We start from the raw sequence: 18,014 nt of genomic DNA, 5'->3' as shown, positions 1-18,014 counted from the left end.
CCTGTAAGATTTGGTAGTAAAGGATTAGGTAAAGGAAATTTACGCAAAGGATCTCTAATCGATGTTTCTGCTAAAAGAATAAAGAGATGGATTTGGGTCATTGTTCTCTTTTTATGAACGATGATCAGCTAAGATCATCCGTTAATTAATTCAGAAGAAAACGGGAAGGAATTATCAAGTCATGACTGTTTGGGATGTTTATTCAATACTGGCTTTCGACCGTATGTATATATATATTAGCTGAAATCAAAATGAGAAATTCGGTCTAATCTTTTATTCTTCAATTTGACTTTATTTTGCCAACGACTCGATCCTGGATGGGATCTTTTTCAGGGCATTAAAGTGTTTGGGAGAACTAATTAACAAGTTAATTCTCCTAACTCTTTCGCGTCATTAGGGTCATATATGATCCGGGGCAAAAACATTTTTTTGACTATATTAATTGAAATCTATCGGTTTGTACACGTCATCATAATAGAAGGATGTAAAATTCTTGGCTAATTTTCTCAAGCCTACAGATATTCAGGAAAAGAAAATATTTGAGATCAAAAATCACTAATTTCGAACTTTGGGAAATGACTTTTCTTTTTCAAAATTTTTTATATTAATTTTTTTTCAGCAAAAAGTTCTTTAGAAACACAAAATAGAATATCCAAAGATTATATATTGCATATTTTGATATCATAAACTACTCTCAATTTTCCAGAAAAGCGTGTAGAATTCTCCGGGTCATATATGACCCTATTGTCCCCAAGGGTAACAGTGTTTTCGTCCCAAACCTATAGCGAAATGTAGTTGGGACATTGTTTTTCTTTGTGAAATGCAGGTGGGACATTTTGCTCCTGGACATTTCATCTTATATCTGATGAATTATAACATATTTTGCAATATTTTAGAGTATTCTGCAAGCGTCTCATATTGTGCAATTGTATTGTGTGTGAATAAATATGTAGATAAGTTTATTTTTGCCAAATACCACTCAAAATATTGTGACAGTGACTGTTCAAGGGATTTCCAGGAAGATTCCTTGAACACCAGGAGTACAGTGTTCATCAAGACAATCCAGTTTGCCATGGTTTTGGCCAAATTAATAACTTCAAGCAAAAAAAACTCTTAGAAAGCCCGTGATATAGATTTTGAAAATGGTATGTACACTTCCCTTGAGGACAATAGGGTCATATATGACCCGGGGTTTTTCCGAGTTTTCACGCAATGGAAATTTTTTTTCCTCTCTGAACTATTGTATTTGATCATAAAGCATTAGGAAAAACTCAATTTTACATGAATTCATCTGCTGAATAAAAGTGGGACGCGAAAGAGTTAAGGTCGACGGTCGACAGAACACCTGTTCGGCAGGGACCTCTATTGGCAATTTTGTCAAAATATTGAAATTTATTTGAAATATGTTTGCAAGTAATAATGACGATTTTTTTTATTAAACTCCAATTTCCTATAAGGACAGATGTTCAAATTTCTTATATCAAAGGGTATAAAATAGGGTGCCAATAGGAACTGACGCGAGTTCTTAAAGTGCCAATAGGTGTTCCTTCGACCATATTTTATTCGTTAACATTTTTAAAATAATAAAATAATGTAAACGTGCGATATGTTGAAAGAGATTCTAAAGTAACCAAAATTGAAAATTTAAATATTAGTAAGAAGTAAGAAGCGCCATAAATCAATTGGTTTTCATGCAGAATTATAGGAAAAACGGCCAAGACATAGAATTACACTATGCAACACGGTTTTTTTAACGGAGATCTCACATGGTACGTTTGATAGAGTCAAGTCCCCTGATTAAGAATCTGGTCTTGGTTTTGCTCCTATACGTAACAATTTTTTTTATTAATACTTTTATATTTTTTCTGCTTTGCCTTACATTATCCGTTATATCTCAGGTTCTAGTGAACGGAACTTGAAAAGTGTGGATGCGTTGGAAAGCTCATTAGTCGAGCTTCAATTTTGATTATTACAAAAAACCTTGTAAAACCACTCCTTCGGGGTGTAAAATTGAAGTTTCTCTAAAAATTACCAAAAAAATGGTCCTAAAGTGAGGTTTTAAAAATTTGTATAAAATAAACTAAACAAAATATTAAAAATCCAATGATACCAGGTGATAGGCCACACTTAGAACTACAATTTTGTTCATCTGAGACATCGGGCTCCGATCACTCTAAATGCCTCATTTTTTGGTTTTTGTCATTTTCCAAAAATATGAAGTACCTATTTTAGAGCAAATTCCCTAAACATTTCTGAGAAAATATCTTTTAAAACTTATGTGAAACATACATAAATGTGGAGATTCTTCTTTGAATCGATCGGGGGACCATCAACATGCTTTTCATTTACATTCCCAATCAACCCTCGTTAAAAAGCTTCCAATTTTCCTTTAAGTAATTCAATTTTTGTTTCTATTTATTTCCATCCATCCATCTATTACTATTTCTAGTAGAGGCTAATTTTAAATGAAAGTACGATCTAAAGTCATTGAAATATATTTGCGAAATGATCGCTGATGCGTTTTCTATCTATCATAAAAAGCATTCTAAAATGAATTTAGGGATTTCTTCTCGCGGTTGAATGTTGATTAGTGATATTAATGAAAATCATGTTGATGGTCCCCCGATCAATTCAAAGAAGAATCTCCACATTTATGTATGTTTCACATAAGTTTTAAAAGATATTTTCTCAGAAATGTTTAGGGAATTTGCTCTAAAATAGGTACTTCATATTTTTGGAAAATGACAAAAACCAAAAAATGAGGCATTTAGAGTGATCGGAACCCGATGTCTCAGATGAACAAAATTGTAGTTCTAAGTGTGGCCTATAACCTGGTATCATTGGATTTTTAATATTTTGTTTAGTTTATTTTAGACAAATTTTTAAAACCTCACTTTAGGACCATTTTTTTGGTAATTTTTAGAGAAACTTCAATTTTACACCCCGAAGGAGTGGTTTTACAAGGTTTTTTGTAATAATCAAAATTGAAGCTCGACTAATGAGCTTTCCAACGCACCCACACTTTTCAAGTTCCGTTCACTAGAACCTGAGATATAACGGATAATGTAAGACAAAGCAGAAAAAATATAAAAGTATTAATAAAAAAAAATTGTTACGTATAGGAGCAAAACCAAGACCAGATTCTTAATCAGGGGACTTGACTCTATCAAACGTACGATGTGAGATCTCCGTTAACAAAAAAAGTTGTGAATTTGTTGCATAGTGTTATGATGCACGAGGTTCTAGGTTTAATTTTAGAAATCATTCAGGGACCTGAAAATTAGTTCCACCATATTCAGGACTCTAAAATAATAAGAAAACACATCTTCTACAATAGTTTCATACGTATATTAAAAGTTAATCTAATATTACATTTATCATCATCCGAAAAAGAATGTATACATATTGCAAACAACGAAACATCCAATCTTATTTTTTGCTCATAAATCCTGTTTGTTTTTTTTTTTTATTTTGAGAAAACACTTGTGATAAAATATATAAATCTATTAGTTTTTTGATTATACATTTTGCTCAATAGTTGATTTATTTATTTTTTTCTTATTTTATACCTTTTCCACGTCTATGTTCGAGATAATACATTTGGAATGAGTGAAAAGACACATTTTTTTTTGTTTTCTTTAAATCGTCGAAAAAAGGCACAAAAACTGGGTGGAATTGTCAAATAGATTTTTCTTCTTTATTTTCATTCAATTTGCAACATTCAAGAATGATTTTTTCAAGCTACTTTGAGAAAAAAAATTCCAATGCAGTCTTTCATCTAATATGTTTTATTCTTTTTATTCACTTCAACATCTTTATTTTAAATCTTTATTTTCCGAATATTCACGTCTTTCAAACTTACAATTACAAAAACATTTATGTTCTTTTTTTTCTCAGAGGATTTGTTGTCCGAAAGAAGAGCGGTTATTTACAAAATCTTGTCCAAAATTTTATTTGTTTAATGTTTTTTTTTCAAAGGTCTGTGAATTCAAATTTGAGTATTGCAAAAAATATTTATTACCTTTCTTTCTCGTTCAGAGATACCCCGAAAAAAATTAAAACACAAAATCAGTCTAACGGGAGAGAAAAAACAAATTAACAATTATCAATAATATTTCAGTTTTAGCTTTTTTAAAAAAAGAATCTATACAACTATATGTTTATTAGGTTTTTTCTTTATTTATCATTTATCAGTCTATTAAAAAGATCACAGGAAATAAAAATGTTTTTATTCATTACCTATTTTTTTGTTTTTTTTAGCGAAAACTTTAATGTCTTGCACAAGATTTCTGCCTTTTTAATCTTCTCTTTCTCTGTGTTTTTTTTTTTATTTTATAAAACTTTGAAGTATGTCTGAGATTTTTTTAAATGCCAAAAATTATAATTCTACTAAACCGAAAATTGATTAACTTTTTTTTTGACTTAATTAATAATTTTGCCAAGATATATCCTATTTTTATTATCTATTGTTTTTTTTATTCATCCAAATCTATTAAAGCTACTTTCTTTAATAATGTCCTCTTACTTTTTTTCAATTATTTTCTCTATTTGTAATTTTCAAGGAGCAATAGCAGATTATTGCATCGCCCCAGCACTTTATTTTTTAATGTTTTTTTTATTTGCAAAACTTTTCTCCAACATTTAAAATCAAATTTACATTTCTGTGTATTTGTTTCCACTCAAAAGAATGCCAATATTGAAAAATAATTGCTGTTTAATTTTCAAAAACTGCTTAAACATTCAATTGTGTGACTTAGTTTGTTAAACATTTACATTGAAATTTGCAAAATATTGTGCAGATGGTTTTATCTCAATTGTGAGCTACAGAAATTCAATCAATCAGTCTCATCTAGATTTATTTTAAATTAATATTTACTTTTCATCTATTCCCTTTTTTTTATTAGAAAATAGTTCTTCACTGAGAGTGAAAACACTTTGTTCACCAAACTAATTTTTAAAATACATTTAAGAATGGCTACATTACACTTTCTTTCTAAATCTTCCACATTTTTAACTTTATACCATCAAGTCAGTCTTTTGTTGGTTTTATTTTTCTTTTTTTTTTTACTTTTTATTAGTTTTACATATTCGTTAAAAATAAACTCTATTCAAATATCATTTACCTTGTTCTTACTCAAAATTCTTCTACCTCTTCGCTTTAAAAACCTTTTTTTTCAATGATATTCTCTCCAACAATCAGTGATTTTTAACGAATTACACCTACAATTTATTTAAAAATACATACAATAATCTTTCTTGATTGTGTTTTTTTTATTTAGTTGTAAAATGAAACGACTTAGTGCTAAGAAATTACTTAAATGGCGCGTGATTAACTATGCAATATAGTTTTCCGTAATAAAAAAAATTATAAATGTTCCAAAAAACATTCAATAGTGTCGATCTTGTTTAAGATTGTTTAATAATATTTTTTTCTAATAGGCACTCGGTGGTAGGACAGATTTGATTAAAAATGTACAGAGTCGAAAATCACATTTCGACTTTATCTTCTAAAATTTTTCTTTCAATTACTCACTAAACACAACATTAATAGGATTTCGCAAGTAGACAAGAAAAAATATTTAGAAAAAAAAATATTTCAAAAGAAAACGAAAAAGACGAAGAGGATGAATTTTTGCACAAGGAAAATCAGAGAGAAAAGAGTGAAAATTTGAAGTTAAAATAATAATAAAAAAAAGTATTTACAAAATAACTTGGGTTTTGATAAGAGGTAATATTTTTCAAAAATATAAAGTACGTTTGTTTTGCTCATTTTTTGCATATCAATTTTGTCGTTTTTTTTCTTTTTCTTTTTCTTTTTCTTTTTTTTTTTTAAATAAATTGAGCCTTTGAGGAATTCCTTGAAATGGTTATAGTTTTTGCTACCTTATTGCACAAATTCAGTCGGATTTTAGAAATTGTCTTGTACATTTTGTGTGTGTTAAAAAAATGATTGAGCAACTTTGAGCAACTCAGTTTCACTAGATCCACGACTGACGGGTTAATTTGAGCACGCGACTGCACAGAAAATGAGTCTAACTGCGAAAAAGTGTACGAAATTAGAACAATTTTTTACCCTTTATTTCCCGTGCAGTCGAGGGGTTCCTAGTCGTGCGGTTCGTCATTCATAGGAGACGCTTCCCTTTGGCGTTCTTCCAGAAAAGGGTCCTTGAGCGTGGGGGATACTTTAGTGAGTGGTGGCACGATGACACCCTGACTGGGTACTGGTGGTCCTGGTGGTGAGTGCGGTGGAGACACGGGTGGCGCTGGTGAGACGTCCCGTGACATTGGAGAATGATGTGAAGGTCCCTGAGGGAGAGGTGTTGAGGCCCCTGATGGAGATGCCATCTCTTTTTTCACCATCGACAGATCTTCAGCTCTGTAGTCTTCGTCTGGTCCATGGTGGTTGTCTCTGTCGTTGTCAGGTGGAGTTCTCGAGCGTCTCATGTATTTGATAAAGTGGCTAGGACTTGGAGATCTTGCTGTTCCATGAGTTCCAGGACTGGTAGAAATTCCATTGACAGCCGCATGGGCTGCCGCAGCAAAGGCCATGGCGTGTAATGCTTCTCTTCCGGCAATATCTCCTCCGCGAGCTTCCAAGGCTTGTTGCAAGAATGTGGCATCGAGTAAGGCTGCTGCTGGATGAGGAATTGTAGGCGGTAGATGATGAGCCTGTTCCCTATCCCTTTCATCCCCTAGGCCTTGATGAGACATTGAAGTTCCATCTTGACCTCCGGAGTGATGGGAATAGGGTGTCGTTGTTCCACTGATACCGTATGGGAAAGCTGAGCTAGGACCATTGCTAGGGCTTCGTTTGATAGTGCGGTTCATTGGTCTCCCTGTCGTTATTCCTAGTTTCTTGACCTTGTCGTAGAGTGTGCGTGAAGGCACTCCAAATTTCCTAGATGCCTGTAACGCACTCATCCCATTGCGTACACATTCTATCGCTGAGAGGATATCATTCCTCGTGTACTGCTTATATCGCTTCCACTCGGGCTTTTGTTGTTGTGGAACATATGGGGCAATACGAGAGTCTCCTGAGAAGTTCTGTGGGGATTCCATAGTATCATCTTCGAAAGATTTGTCCGTATACGGCGAATGGGGTTCCTCATTTTTCACATTCTGCAAAGAAATATCGCAATGATTCATTAATTCTTGGAACAATTTGCAAATTCTTCGTTGAGTCATTCTATAAAATAGTATTTTTGGATCTTACCTTGGAGGAGTAGTCAGTACTGCCGTTGGACTGGGTGGATTGGCGATCGTGATCACCGGGCTGGCACACGAGAGGCACGGGCTGTGAGGAATCTGCAGCATTTGGCTGTGCCAGAACATTCCTCAAAATAGGAGTATCTCTGGACATGAGCATGCTGGAGATACTGGAGATCTTTTTGCGTTTCAGAGGATTCATATCCGAGCCGGATTCATAAACAGAGCTTAGCATCGCGGCAGCTGCTGACTGAAGGTGCTGTGTTGGCAGAGATGTAGTCAGAGGTGGCCACTGGGGACCACGATCTGGCCCTGTTGATGGTCCAGGACTTCTCGGATATAAGCTCGAGTAGGGGGATTTATAGTTGTAGGGTGGTGATGAGCTGCTACTCTGAGCTGATGAGACATTTGTCGATGTTGAGATCACTGGTGATGACTGATGATGTGGAAACTGATGATGATTTGTCTTTGAGCTGCTGGCACCACCGTTTCCTCCTGCAGATCCTGGAGTGTATGGATCAGTGGAAGTGGGCCTTTTGTTCTGATGGAAGGTGCCGAAAAATTGCTGTGGCTCCTCGAATTTGAACTTCTCCATCTTGTATTTCATGTCCGCCATGTCAAACAATCCTTTGATCTCCAACTGCTCGGCAATTTTCATGATCCGTGGGATTTCAGATTGTGCAACATTCACCTCACCAGAGTACATGTATTCCAGTAGAGTCCTCATTTCTACTGAGCTGACTCCTGGACAGAGGATGCTGCAGTGATCATTGGGCACGGCTTGGAGGATGGACTGGAAATAGGGAGAGTTGGCAGCCAGTACCACCCTGTGAGCCTTGAACTGCACATTTCCATCCACGTACAGTGTGCAGTCCACGTAGTTCTCCATCTTCACCAACACGTCCAGAATCTCCACGAGGTTGGACTTGTGATTGTTCCATCGCAGACAGTACGTTTGACCTTCACTGCTGCCCATTTTGTCAATTTTCAGTTTTACTTTCTCTCGTTTTCCTCAAAGGCAACTAAAAGATAATTTAAAAATAGATTTTATTTAATTAAGTATTCATTATAGTGTGAATCATAAAATGCGAAAAGTTGAATTAGCTAGAATGATTGTTTTGAAAGTGTTTTACTATTAATATTTATTGATTTAGTTCTGAATAGATTTTGGGAAGACAAAATTTGTAGAGTTAGCTAGAGCTCTTTAGATTTAGGATATAACATCTTAACATAAATAGTTTTACGAGAAACTTAAGTTGCTAGAGAAATCTTGGATTAGAGATACATTGAAAAAAAGTTTACAAGAACAGCTTGTCAAAAGGATGTTTTATCATATAAAATTAAGAAAAAGTTTTGGAAAATTGATTAAAAAAACATCCCTTCTAGAAAATTTAAATAAGATCCATTTATTTGTCACTGAGAGAAATTCGAAAAAGTCAAAATAACATTCTTGAAATGTCAATTTTACCCTGCAGTTTTGATCCGAAAACGGTGTAAATATTACCCTTTTTTTTAGGTGTATTATGGGTTAAAGTTACCCTTCTTTCATGTTGATTTTACCCTTAAAAGGTGTAAAATTAACTTTAAAAAATGTTGATATATTGTTACACCCAAAAAGTGTGTAAGTTATGACGAAAAAAAGTTAATCGCAGCCTCTTTTTTTTCTCAGTGTTAGCAAAACCTTTTCAGGGTAATTAAACGTTAGTTTAAAATCTTAGATGTTCTGGATTCGATTTTGACATCAAACTACGTTCTAAGATGTAAGCCATTCAAATGTGTTTTAAAATTCAGTTGTTTCATAGGCTGTTGAATGGTTTTCACAGCCTAGTACAAATATCTCAATGTTCAAAAAGCTGTATTGAGCTTAGCAAAAGAAGCAGGGAAAAATGTCTTGCTTCTGAGTAGTTCGATGAAGTGGGTAATTCTTCCACCATATCTCGAAGTTCTACATCGGATTTATTATATATTGGAGAGTTGTAAGCTTATGCAAATAATTGCCTGTTGACAAGTTTCTATTGAACTTAGTCGTAAACTTCAGTCGCAACAAAGTGTTCTTATTAGTTGTGAACTTAAAAAGGTTTATGCGATTTCCTTAAGGAAATCGCATATAGGGTAAGTGTGCCAAATTTCGGAATAGTTGCATGCAAGCGCCAAAGTCTCAAGTTTGAAATGTAATATTTTTAATAAAAAAAAAAATTGATTTTTTTATTCCTTATTCTTAAGGAGTGTTGCTAGGAACCTTGTAGACAGTTTACCGTCTTTATTTGCTCTAAAATCATTCTTAATACATTTTAAAATCAATAAAAATGTAGACATAACTTTGGTGGCCTATTTCGGCCACCTTCATTCTCATAGATCCTTCCTTTCAGTAATTCTTCCAAAGCCTTTTTCACGTCATCTCGTTTGTGGAAGATGTATTTTTTGTTTTTTGCATTGTATAATCTCTAGAGTATGTAAAAACTAAAAATTCATGGAAATTTGAGGAACACATTTGCAAGTTGGCCGAAATTTGGCACACATAATAGATCAAAATATTGTTTATTTTTTTTATATTCAGGTCATTTGCTCAATATGATAAACAGAAATAAAAAAAACTATAATACTTAAACAGGAATTTGAATATTTTATTGCTCGAACTTAAAGGAAAAATTGGCAGCATAATGGAATTTTTGATAGTTCACCTTTATAGTATACATTCTTGTCCCTTGTCTAACGATTTTTTGCTCGGTAGTCTTATATCGTAATATTTTTTTAAAGTCTATAATACAATGTTTAAGAGAGTACTACTTGTAATAAGATGAAGAAAATACACTATGCATTCAATCTCGGTAGTTTGAGCGTTTCGCAAAGCTTTGACGCTTTGCCAAAGTTTTCTATCCGCTTCATGCATATTAATATAACCTTAAAAATCAGAATTTCGTTCTAATTCTAGGAATAATTGTAAATTCCTGATACACCACTAATATTTGTGATGAATGAAAGGAGTAGAAACAGCATAACATCTTATTAAAAAAAGATACGCCTCAGCTGAGAAAAAAAACAGTAAAATCTTATTCAAGCTAAATTTAAAATTGCAATTTAATCCATGTGTTCTAATTATTGAAACCAAACGTGTAGTTAGCATCTTCTTATACATGCCAAAAGCATGAGAAGTCGATCACAAAGTCGTGAAGAAGCCCCCGAGAATCTAATTCGAGACCATGACCTTTACATCATCAAAAGGCAAAATGATGAATGGGAATAAAACGTGAAACACGATTGAAACATTAAGTATGTATTGGGAATAGGAAATGATATTGCGAAAATTTATGCAAAATCCTGGACAGGGATTCAATTTTCCCATCAGATCTATTCATCCTTGAGTCCTGAGAATCCTTTTACCGTGGCATTGACAATGAATTTGCATTCCTGATTGATATGCAAAATAAATGTTGAGATGCAAAACATCAAACTGTGCAGAGATATTAATGTGGGAATCGGGGAAGAGGAAGAGTTTGTCCTCCGGGAAGGGACACTTTCCCACACACCAGGAAAGTGAAAGGGATACACGGTGTGATTTGCATATTGGTAGAAATCATGCAAAGAGGGATGAGAAAATGTTGCTGATGCCATATGCAAATGCAAAACCATTGCATTATCCTTCCGCTTCACAGGATTCTTGCGCCTTTTTTTGCTGGTCTCATTTTAGGACTCGTACACAAAAAAAAGCGTCAGAGAGCACATGTGCATTTTGTGATCCTTATTCGAAAATTTATGCAGAGAAGGATCATTTTGAGCAAAAATTGTAGCACTATATGTCTGGAAATGGTTGAGAATTTGAGAACATCAGGAGGGTCTTCTTTTGGGTGAATTTTGCTGGTTTTTCACCATCAAAATCCTACAAGATGAAAAATTCGTCACCCGAGGGGAATAACAGAGAGTCTGGGTGGAAAAGTATCTCAATGTGTGTTGGTCTCTAAAAATAAAAATTCACTTTAGATTCTCTGTTTTGCCTCTCGGAAATCCATCTCGGCAAAAAAAAAGAAAGAAAGAAACAGAAAAGCATTATACTAACTGCGAGAGATATTTTGGAAAAAAGGGACTTTTCTCACGATAATATGCAAATAGGATAATTTAGCAATTTCTGCAAAATTAATTTTTCACTCACACGTGAACAATTATTTAAATTTGAATTAAGTGCCTTTCCCTGCGCACTTAAAAGTGCTAAACTACCCCCTATTCCACTTTCGCGCCCTTTTTTGCAGTCAGAGAAAAGTGCGTGGGAATTTAGCGACCACTGTCCATCCCACCGGCCATAATTCGAGTGTTTCCATCCCAAAAAAATAGTGAATCTATAATTTTTGCTACACGCTTCGATGAATATTTGCCACGTTTTTGATTATTTCCACACACATTTTTTTGTCTTCGGTCAATATTTTTCCTCCTCTCATTTTCAAACCGCGACTGCATTGTGCAGCAAAAGGGGGAACTATCGTGGGCTTGTGGTGAACAACTAGAAAAAAAAAGACAAACTTCCTGTCGATTCATTTTCAATGGGGGGTGCAAAGACCTCACCGTTTTCGAGAGACTATCACTTTTGCCGAAGAAATCCCTTCGATTTTCTTTGAGAAATTTCAGCAATTCACATGGTTGGGAGGGTGCTGAGACTCCTCCTGAAAGTGCACATTTACCGAGGGTGATTGACTTAGTACCCGAAAATAAACTGCACAAATGCCCGAAAAAAGTGCATCAAAAGAAGGGAAAATCGAAGGGGGAGACTTTGGCATAAGAAGTCGCACTCAAGACAAAACGAAGGGAAGTCGAAAGAAATTGAGAGTGGTGGGTGCTTGTATATTCTTTGCAATGAATATTGTTTTTCGAGATACACTCGGAAAAATCTGTTCAGTAAAGTTATACCATTTCTAATAAAAATTATTGCAATTTATACTAAATGCAATTTTATTCCACGATAAGGATGCAAAGAGCTAATAACGATATGCAAAATGTTATAAGAATTATTTCTTTCAACGATATAACGAATAGTTTAAGATTTAACTTAAGTATTTAGTCAAAATTAAAAATATGATCATGACAAAATTTTCAGTATTTAATTTAAAGCAATAAAAGGTCCTCGCTACTTTAAAATTAGAGACAAATGAAAGGGGTTTCATCAGCATACTTATTGTTGAAGTGAATCAAAGTTAAAATACTTTCGGATAAAATAATTCACTGGTTGTAAATTACTGTTTTCCCGGTTTACCCAATTTAACCCTTTAAGGACGAGAAGATCAAAAATTGGGGGTCAGAAAAATTAATTTTTTTCTGACTTTTTAAAGCTAACCACAACGTTAGAAGGCCGTAGGAAGAATTTGATTTTTGGGTCACTGGTGACCCAATCGTCCCTAAAGGGTTAATTTTATACATTTGATGTAAAATTCGTTACGCTGTAGTTTAAAGTCCTAATGTAACTTGACACTTTAAAATACAGATATTTATCTAGGAATACAAATAAAAACTAATTTTACGATAAAACAAGTTATATTGTGATAAATGAGCATGCAAAGTTTCAAATTTGATTCATATCCTTTGAAAAAGAATCAAATATGAATCAATATGATCTTTTTATTTTTACTACAGTGAAATAAAGGTTTTGTAAAACTCAAAAACCTTAGAGTCTGAATTCTAATTTAAAATTATTTTGATTATAAAAACATTAAAAATCGCAAATTTTGTAAAATTAGCATATTTTTATCTTTTTACATATTTTTTTATTAATATACTAGATCTTGTCACTTTTTTCTAAACAATATAGTTATTAAAAATGATCATCATTTTATGAAAATATACAAAAAGCTTTAAATAACCGCTTTTTATTTTGTAAAATAACAATTATAATTCTTTTTAAATTAATTTTTTATTTTTTTATTTTTTTATTTTAATTTTATTATTCTTTTAAATGACACTGCAAAGAATCATTCAAGCAAAATCAAAATTTATCTGTAGAAGATTTTTTTTAAACTTTTTTTTTATCACCAGTAAGAAGTCAAGAAAAATGACAAATAAAGTTGAATACGGGGCAATCATCTCCCAGATGGACCCGTAAATAAATTTAAATAAATAAATAAAGTAGAATAAAATTTAATTGTGGATGACTTTCCCTCTGGGGTGACTTTGACCCCTGCTGATTGTCAGCTTTTCTTTAATTTAACCCTTTAAGGACGACAAGGTCAAAAATTGGGGATCAGAAAAAATCATTTTTTCGGACTTTTTAGAGCAAAACACAACTTTTGAAGGCCATAGGATAAATTTCTTTTTTGGGTCACCGGTGACCCAATCGTCCTTAAAGGGTTAAGGATGGTTTTCACAGATTGCACATTGTAGATCAGAGCCGTGAATGCCATCCAAATACTAAAATTAAAGAAAGTTTACCAATAACAGGGAGACAAAGTCAACCCCGGAGATAAGCAACGCCCTTGTCTACTGTATTTTTGGGATAATTTAAACTACATTAGATCTGCCACTTGGATCTAGTATCTATTTAATAAACTTCTTGCTATTTTTTCACAAATTCTAAATTTTAAGGTTAAATTGCGAGAATTCTATAAAGTATATTATTTAGAGTCAAAATGTGCTTTGCTTCATTTCATGTGCTTTTGTATTACCCAAAAAAATCTAAACTTCTTCCGAGAATTTCTTTAAAATAGAACTTTTCCCAATATAAGAGAGGAAGTTTTCAAATTAAAGAAAGAGGTTGATTGTGAGAGGATTATTCTATTTATTTGGTCAAGTAAATACAAACTTATGACGATACGCACAATTAATTTTTGCGTCGAATGACGACCGACATATATAATCTAAAATTGTAATTTATTTTTCATTTTGGAAAATATCGACTTATCTGTTAATCTTACTAAAAGGGTTTAAATTAAATGAGATTATAATATAATTGTTGCAAATATATTTCTTTTATTATGTGAATTTCTAAAAATAAATATTTTATACCTTATTAGAATAATTAGTGAAATTTTAAAGTTATATTTAAAAAAAAATTGTAATTTCAAAACAATTTGTGCTGGATATGGATTCGTGTTATGAATAGGATTTCAATTTTTTCTTAGTGTTACAAGCTGCAATTCCACCCTCTTAAAATCCTGGTTAAGCCATGTAGACAAGGGTTTTACTTACTGCTTCGTAATTAATTGACGCTCTTCACTAAGATTGCAGGCTGCGCAAGAAGTCCATGCAGATGCAAATTCTTCTTATGCTCATTTAACAATTCCAATGGGAATTCTCGTTTACACAATTTCTTTTTAATTTTTCACAATTTTTTTTTCTTTTTACATTCACTTTTTTTTAACTTTAGTTGAGCTCACGAGCTTTTATTTATTTTTCACAATCTCGCGATGTTAGTAAAGATTTTTGGGGATAGAGGATTATTGTTTGACATCGGGATTTTGAGGAAAAATTTTGAATTTTGATTTTTTTTTTGTGAGGAAAAATTTTGACAACGAAAAATTTTGAATAGGAAACCACACACACAGCTCAGGCCGAAAAATTTGAGGAAAAGATAGTTTATAAATCAACCAAAAAATATAACCAAAAAAAGTCCAAAAAATTGCAATAAAGTCTTGTATTTCTGGTGAATGCTTTTAAAAATTGTTTTTTAGCTGTGTGGGGCTTGGATTGTTTGTTAGTTCACTTTAGTAATTTTGTTTTTGCCAATTTTAGCCAAAATTATCTCCCGGATTTTATTTTGTTTTTAGTTATTTGCCAATTTAGCACAAACTTAACTTGTCCTCATGAGTCTTGATCTTTTATGAGTGTTCATAGTCACTTTTAATTAGTTCTTTCACATTATTTTTCTTAAATTTCAGTGTTTTAACTCTATTTCTTTTTTTTTGTTTTTTGAATTTTTTAACCGAAATTTTTGGCTGATCTTTTGCGCAATTTATTCACTTCTCTGAGGCTTTCTCGACTTTTAGAGTGTCTGTTCGTGAAATTTTATTAATTCATTTCTGCTGGTTGGTCGATTTGTCGTTGTTCTGGTCAAAGATGAGAAACACAAACACATTGTCACATATTTCTCTCACGCATTTCTCACACAACGAATTTTTTTTAATAGGTTTTTGATGAAAATGCGAGTTTTTTTTAATGCCTTTCGTCTTTTTCGCAACAGAAAGGGCGTCTTTGGCAGAATTTTTGTATCGGTTCTGCCTTGTAGATTTTCAAATATTTCAAACACTTTCAATGTCTTTCTGGGTTCTTGGGGAGTCGCGAAGAAGTGCGTATATTATAGATGTGTTGGAAATTTGGAGAGAACGAAATTGCCGAAGCAGGAAACGATTCGCGAAATTCCCCCCCAAAAAAAAAGAAGCACCAGAATATGTGTGTTTAGGAAAAAAAAAAGAACTTGAAGAGTGTGTGAGAAAGTTTACAGAGTCCAGGAACGTCTAATGTCCAAGAGGGAGCACTCTATCCCAGCAGTCACTGGAGCACATCGTACGCAAAATAGATAAATTGGTGAGAATTTCCACTGGGATGCACTGGAAATCTCATGATTGCACACGTGTGATGGGAATAGACACCGGGAATTGGACCGCACTCAGCAAAATGCCATATGAGACTGAGGGCTCAAGTGGCAAAGTTGTGGTGTGCTAGTGTGATTGAGGAAAAATATCAAGAAATTTTTGGGCAACGCACAAATTTACACTAGTCCCAAAAATTCAACACCCAAAATAAAAACCCAACATACAACACCAATACGCACATGAACGCATATGCGTACCACTGTCGCGTACTCTGTCACACTTGCGCCTCTGGTGGCGCCTGAAGAGCACCAACCGACCACCAATACATCCGGCACGAATGCGTGCAAAGGGAGAAGAAGTGCGTGAGACGCGACTATGAAGAAGATGGAATGGAGGAGACGAAGAATATTGCCGAGGGTGAATGTGTGTGCGTGTTTGTGATAGCGCGAGAAGAAGAATTGCGTGCAGACGGTGGGCGCAAAAGGGACAGATAGAAGATAGAATAGTATATGTAATCTAACCAAAAAAATAAAAAAAAAGAAACCAAACTCAAAAAGAAATTCAATACGCACACATTTCCCTCTCATTCGTCAGTCACAAATATTACCCCGAAAAAAAAATCTCCTCTCCATGGAACATGGCAAAACATCAGAGGAATCGTCAATTTAGTAATTTTTACACACTAATGCCAGACCGAGACCGCTATCTTCCATCTCCTTCACACCCTCACGCACTAATCTGTAATGCACACTTATGATTGTGAGGTTTTTGGGCACTGGGCGGCGATTTCATCGTCTACCGGGACTCTCATGGGTGAAATTCACGACTGTTCTTTTATCTCCTTCGCGGAAAATTCACTTCAATTGATTGCCACACAATTCAATGGTTAAAAAATACAAATAAAAAGTTATTTTTCTTACGAAAAATTTCACACTGACTCTTCAATAGAAAATGTCTCGTGAACGTATACAATTCGACTGATGCCAATTGCGACTTGTGGCGTGCTTTTTACAGGCCAGCAAAAAAAACACTTGGGGCTTTGGGGAAAATCGACCACATTCAGGGACTTTTCCCCAACATTTCACTGCCATCTCTCCTTTCTCTGTCACTCACGCGATTGGCGCTTTCATGGCGATTTTCCCTCGCAGTGTATTCTCCCACTGAGTCACCCCACGCGAAAGGGGTAATGTAACCACTTTCGCGTTAGAAGTTGGTCGGAGGGGCAGAAGAGTCCATCGTCGATCGGGTTCCCGGGATCATAGGGGTGCTTATTGGGTAATGTTTTCATCACTTCAAATGCAAGAAACACTGCCCTATTTCCGTTCGGATTAAAAACTTCTCAATAAGGCACGAAATATACACCTGAATGAAATTTTATCAGAGATAAGAGTGGGAAATTTTATGGTGACTCATTGGTGCACAAGACAACATAAAAACATTATTGCGTAACGATAAAATCGCGCTAATTAATTGCAATACGTATGGTCAGTTGGGAAGCTGGGTGGAGCCGCCTGGTATTTCTTAAAATCTCGTTTTTAATTACTATTTTTTTTTCCAAAAATTTAGTTTTGTTCTATTTACTTATGGAAACATAAGAGAATAATTTTCACGCAATCATTTCGGTCATTACAAATGACAGGGGACTACTTATTTTGAGCTTGTATTAATAAGACTTTATAGAATTATTATGTTTTCAATAATTTTTTTGGCATTGAACAAATGAGCAGTAAAAAGTTAAAATTGATCAGTAACAAAAAAAATTTGAAACAGTGAAATTATCATCCAAATTTTGGCAAAGGGAAAATAAAGGGCTTTTCATTCTATCTGCAACAATTTTAAATGTTAAATATATAAATTAGGCCCATTTTTGTAAAGATTTAAGTTTTTTACTGACCATAATTAGATATTTTACTGCTCATTTTTAATTTTTTACTGCCCATTTAGAATTTTTTACTGCTCGTTTGTTTTTTGCCATTTTTTTCACGATAATGTCAGTACAAAACATAGAAATAATAATTATAATAAGCATGGAAATCTAAAATGACACATTTTTATCTTTGTAAAAATATGGTTTAATGAAAAGGAGTAGAATTGTGCCGTAACAATGGGTGTATTCTTTCTGGAATAAAAGTAACAGGAGAATAATTCGCATGGGTTCCAGTTCTGTCTCACAAAAAAATCAAACATTTCAAATTAAATCAGGCAATTACTTTCATCGGTATTTTGCGATCTCAAAATCGCAAAATATTGTCCTGAATCTCTGTAAATTTTAAATCAGCGATGAGGAATTCGATAAATTGT

The 18,014-nt window shown here is 33.7% G+C and overlaps 1 protein-coding gene across 1 annotated transcript; it reads right to left on the bottom strand.

Annotated features, from left to right (window-relative positions):
* Positions 1–3,326: 3,326 nt before the first annotated feature.
* LOC129798106 (broad-complex core protein) lies at positions 3,327–16,736 on the bottom strand. Its single transcript, XM_055841086.1, has 4 exons — positions 16,634–16,736; positions 14,371–15,227; positions 7,214–8,228; positions 3,327–7,119 (listed from the first exon to the last, which is right to left on the bottom strand). The coding sequence occupies exons 3-4, from the start codon at positions 8,180–8,182 to the stop codon at positions 6,103–6,105; spliced, it is 1,986 nt and encodes a 661-aa protein (XP_055697061.1). The 5' UTR covers positions 8,183–8,228; positions 14,371–15,227; positions 16,634–16,736; the 3' UTR covers positions 3,327–6,102.
* Positions 16,737–18,014: the final 1,278 nt, after the last annotated feature.

Source organism: Phlebotomus papatasi, chromosome 1 (assembly GCF_024763615.1).
Source record: "Phlebotomus papatasi isolate M1 chromosome 1, Ppap_2.1, whole genome shotgun sequence".
Lineage (NCBI taxonomy): Eukaryota > Metazoa > Arthropoda > Insecta > Diptera > Psychodidae > Phlebotomus > Phlebotomus papatasi.
This window is presented reverse-complemented; position numbering and strand designations above follow the sequence as displayed.

What these genes read in the sequence shown, in the direction of transcription:
- LOC129798106 (XM_055841086.1), bottom strand. Translation starts at nt 8,182, where the DNA reads ATGGGCAGCAGTGAAGGTCAAACGTACTGTCTGCGATGGAACAATCAC. An exon ending in GTACTGACTACTCCTCCAAG is followed by an intron (nt 7,120 to 7,213) that starts GTAAGATCCAAA and finishes ATTTCTTTGCAG; the next exon opens with AATGTGAAAAATGAGGAACC.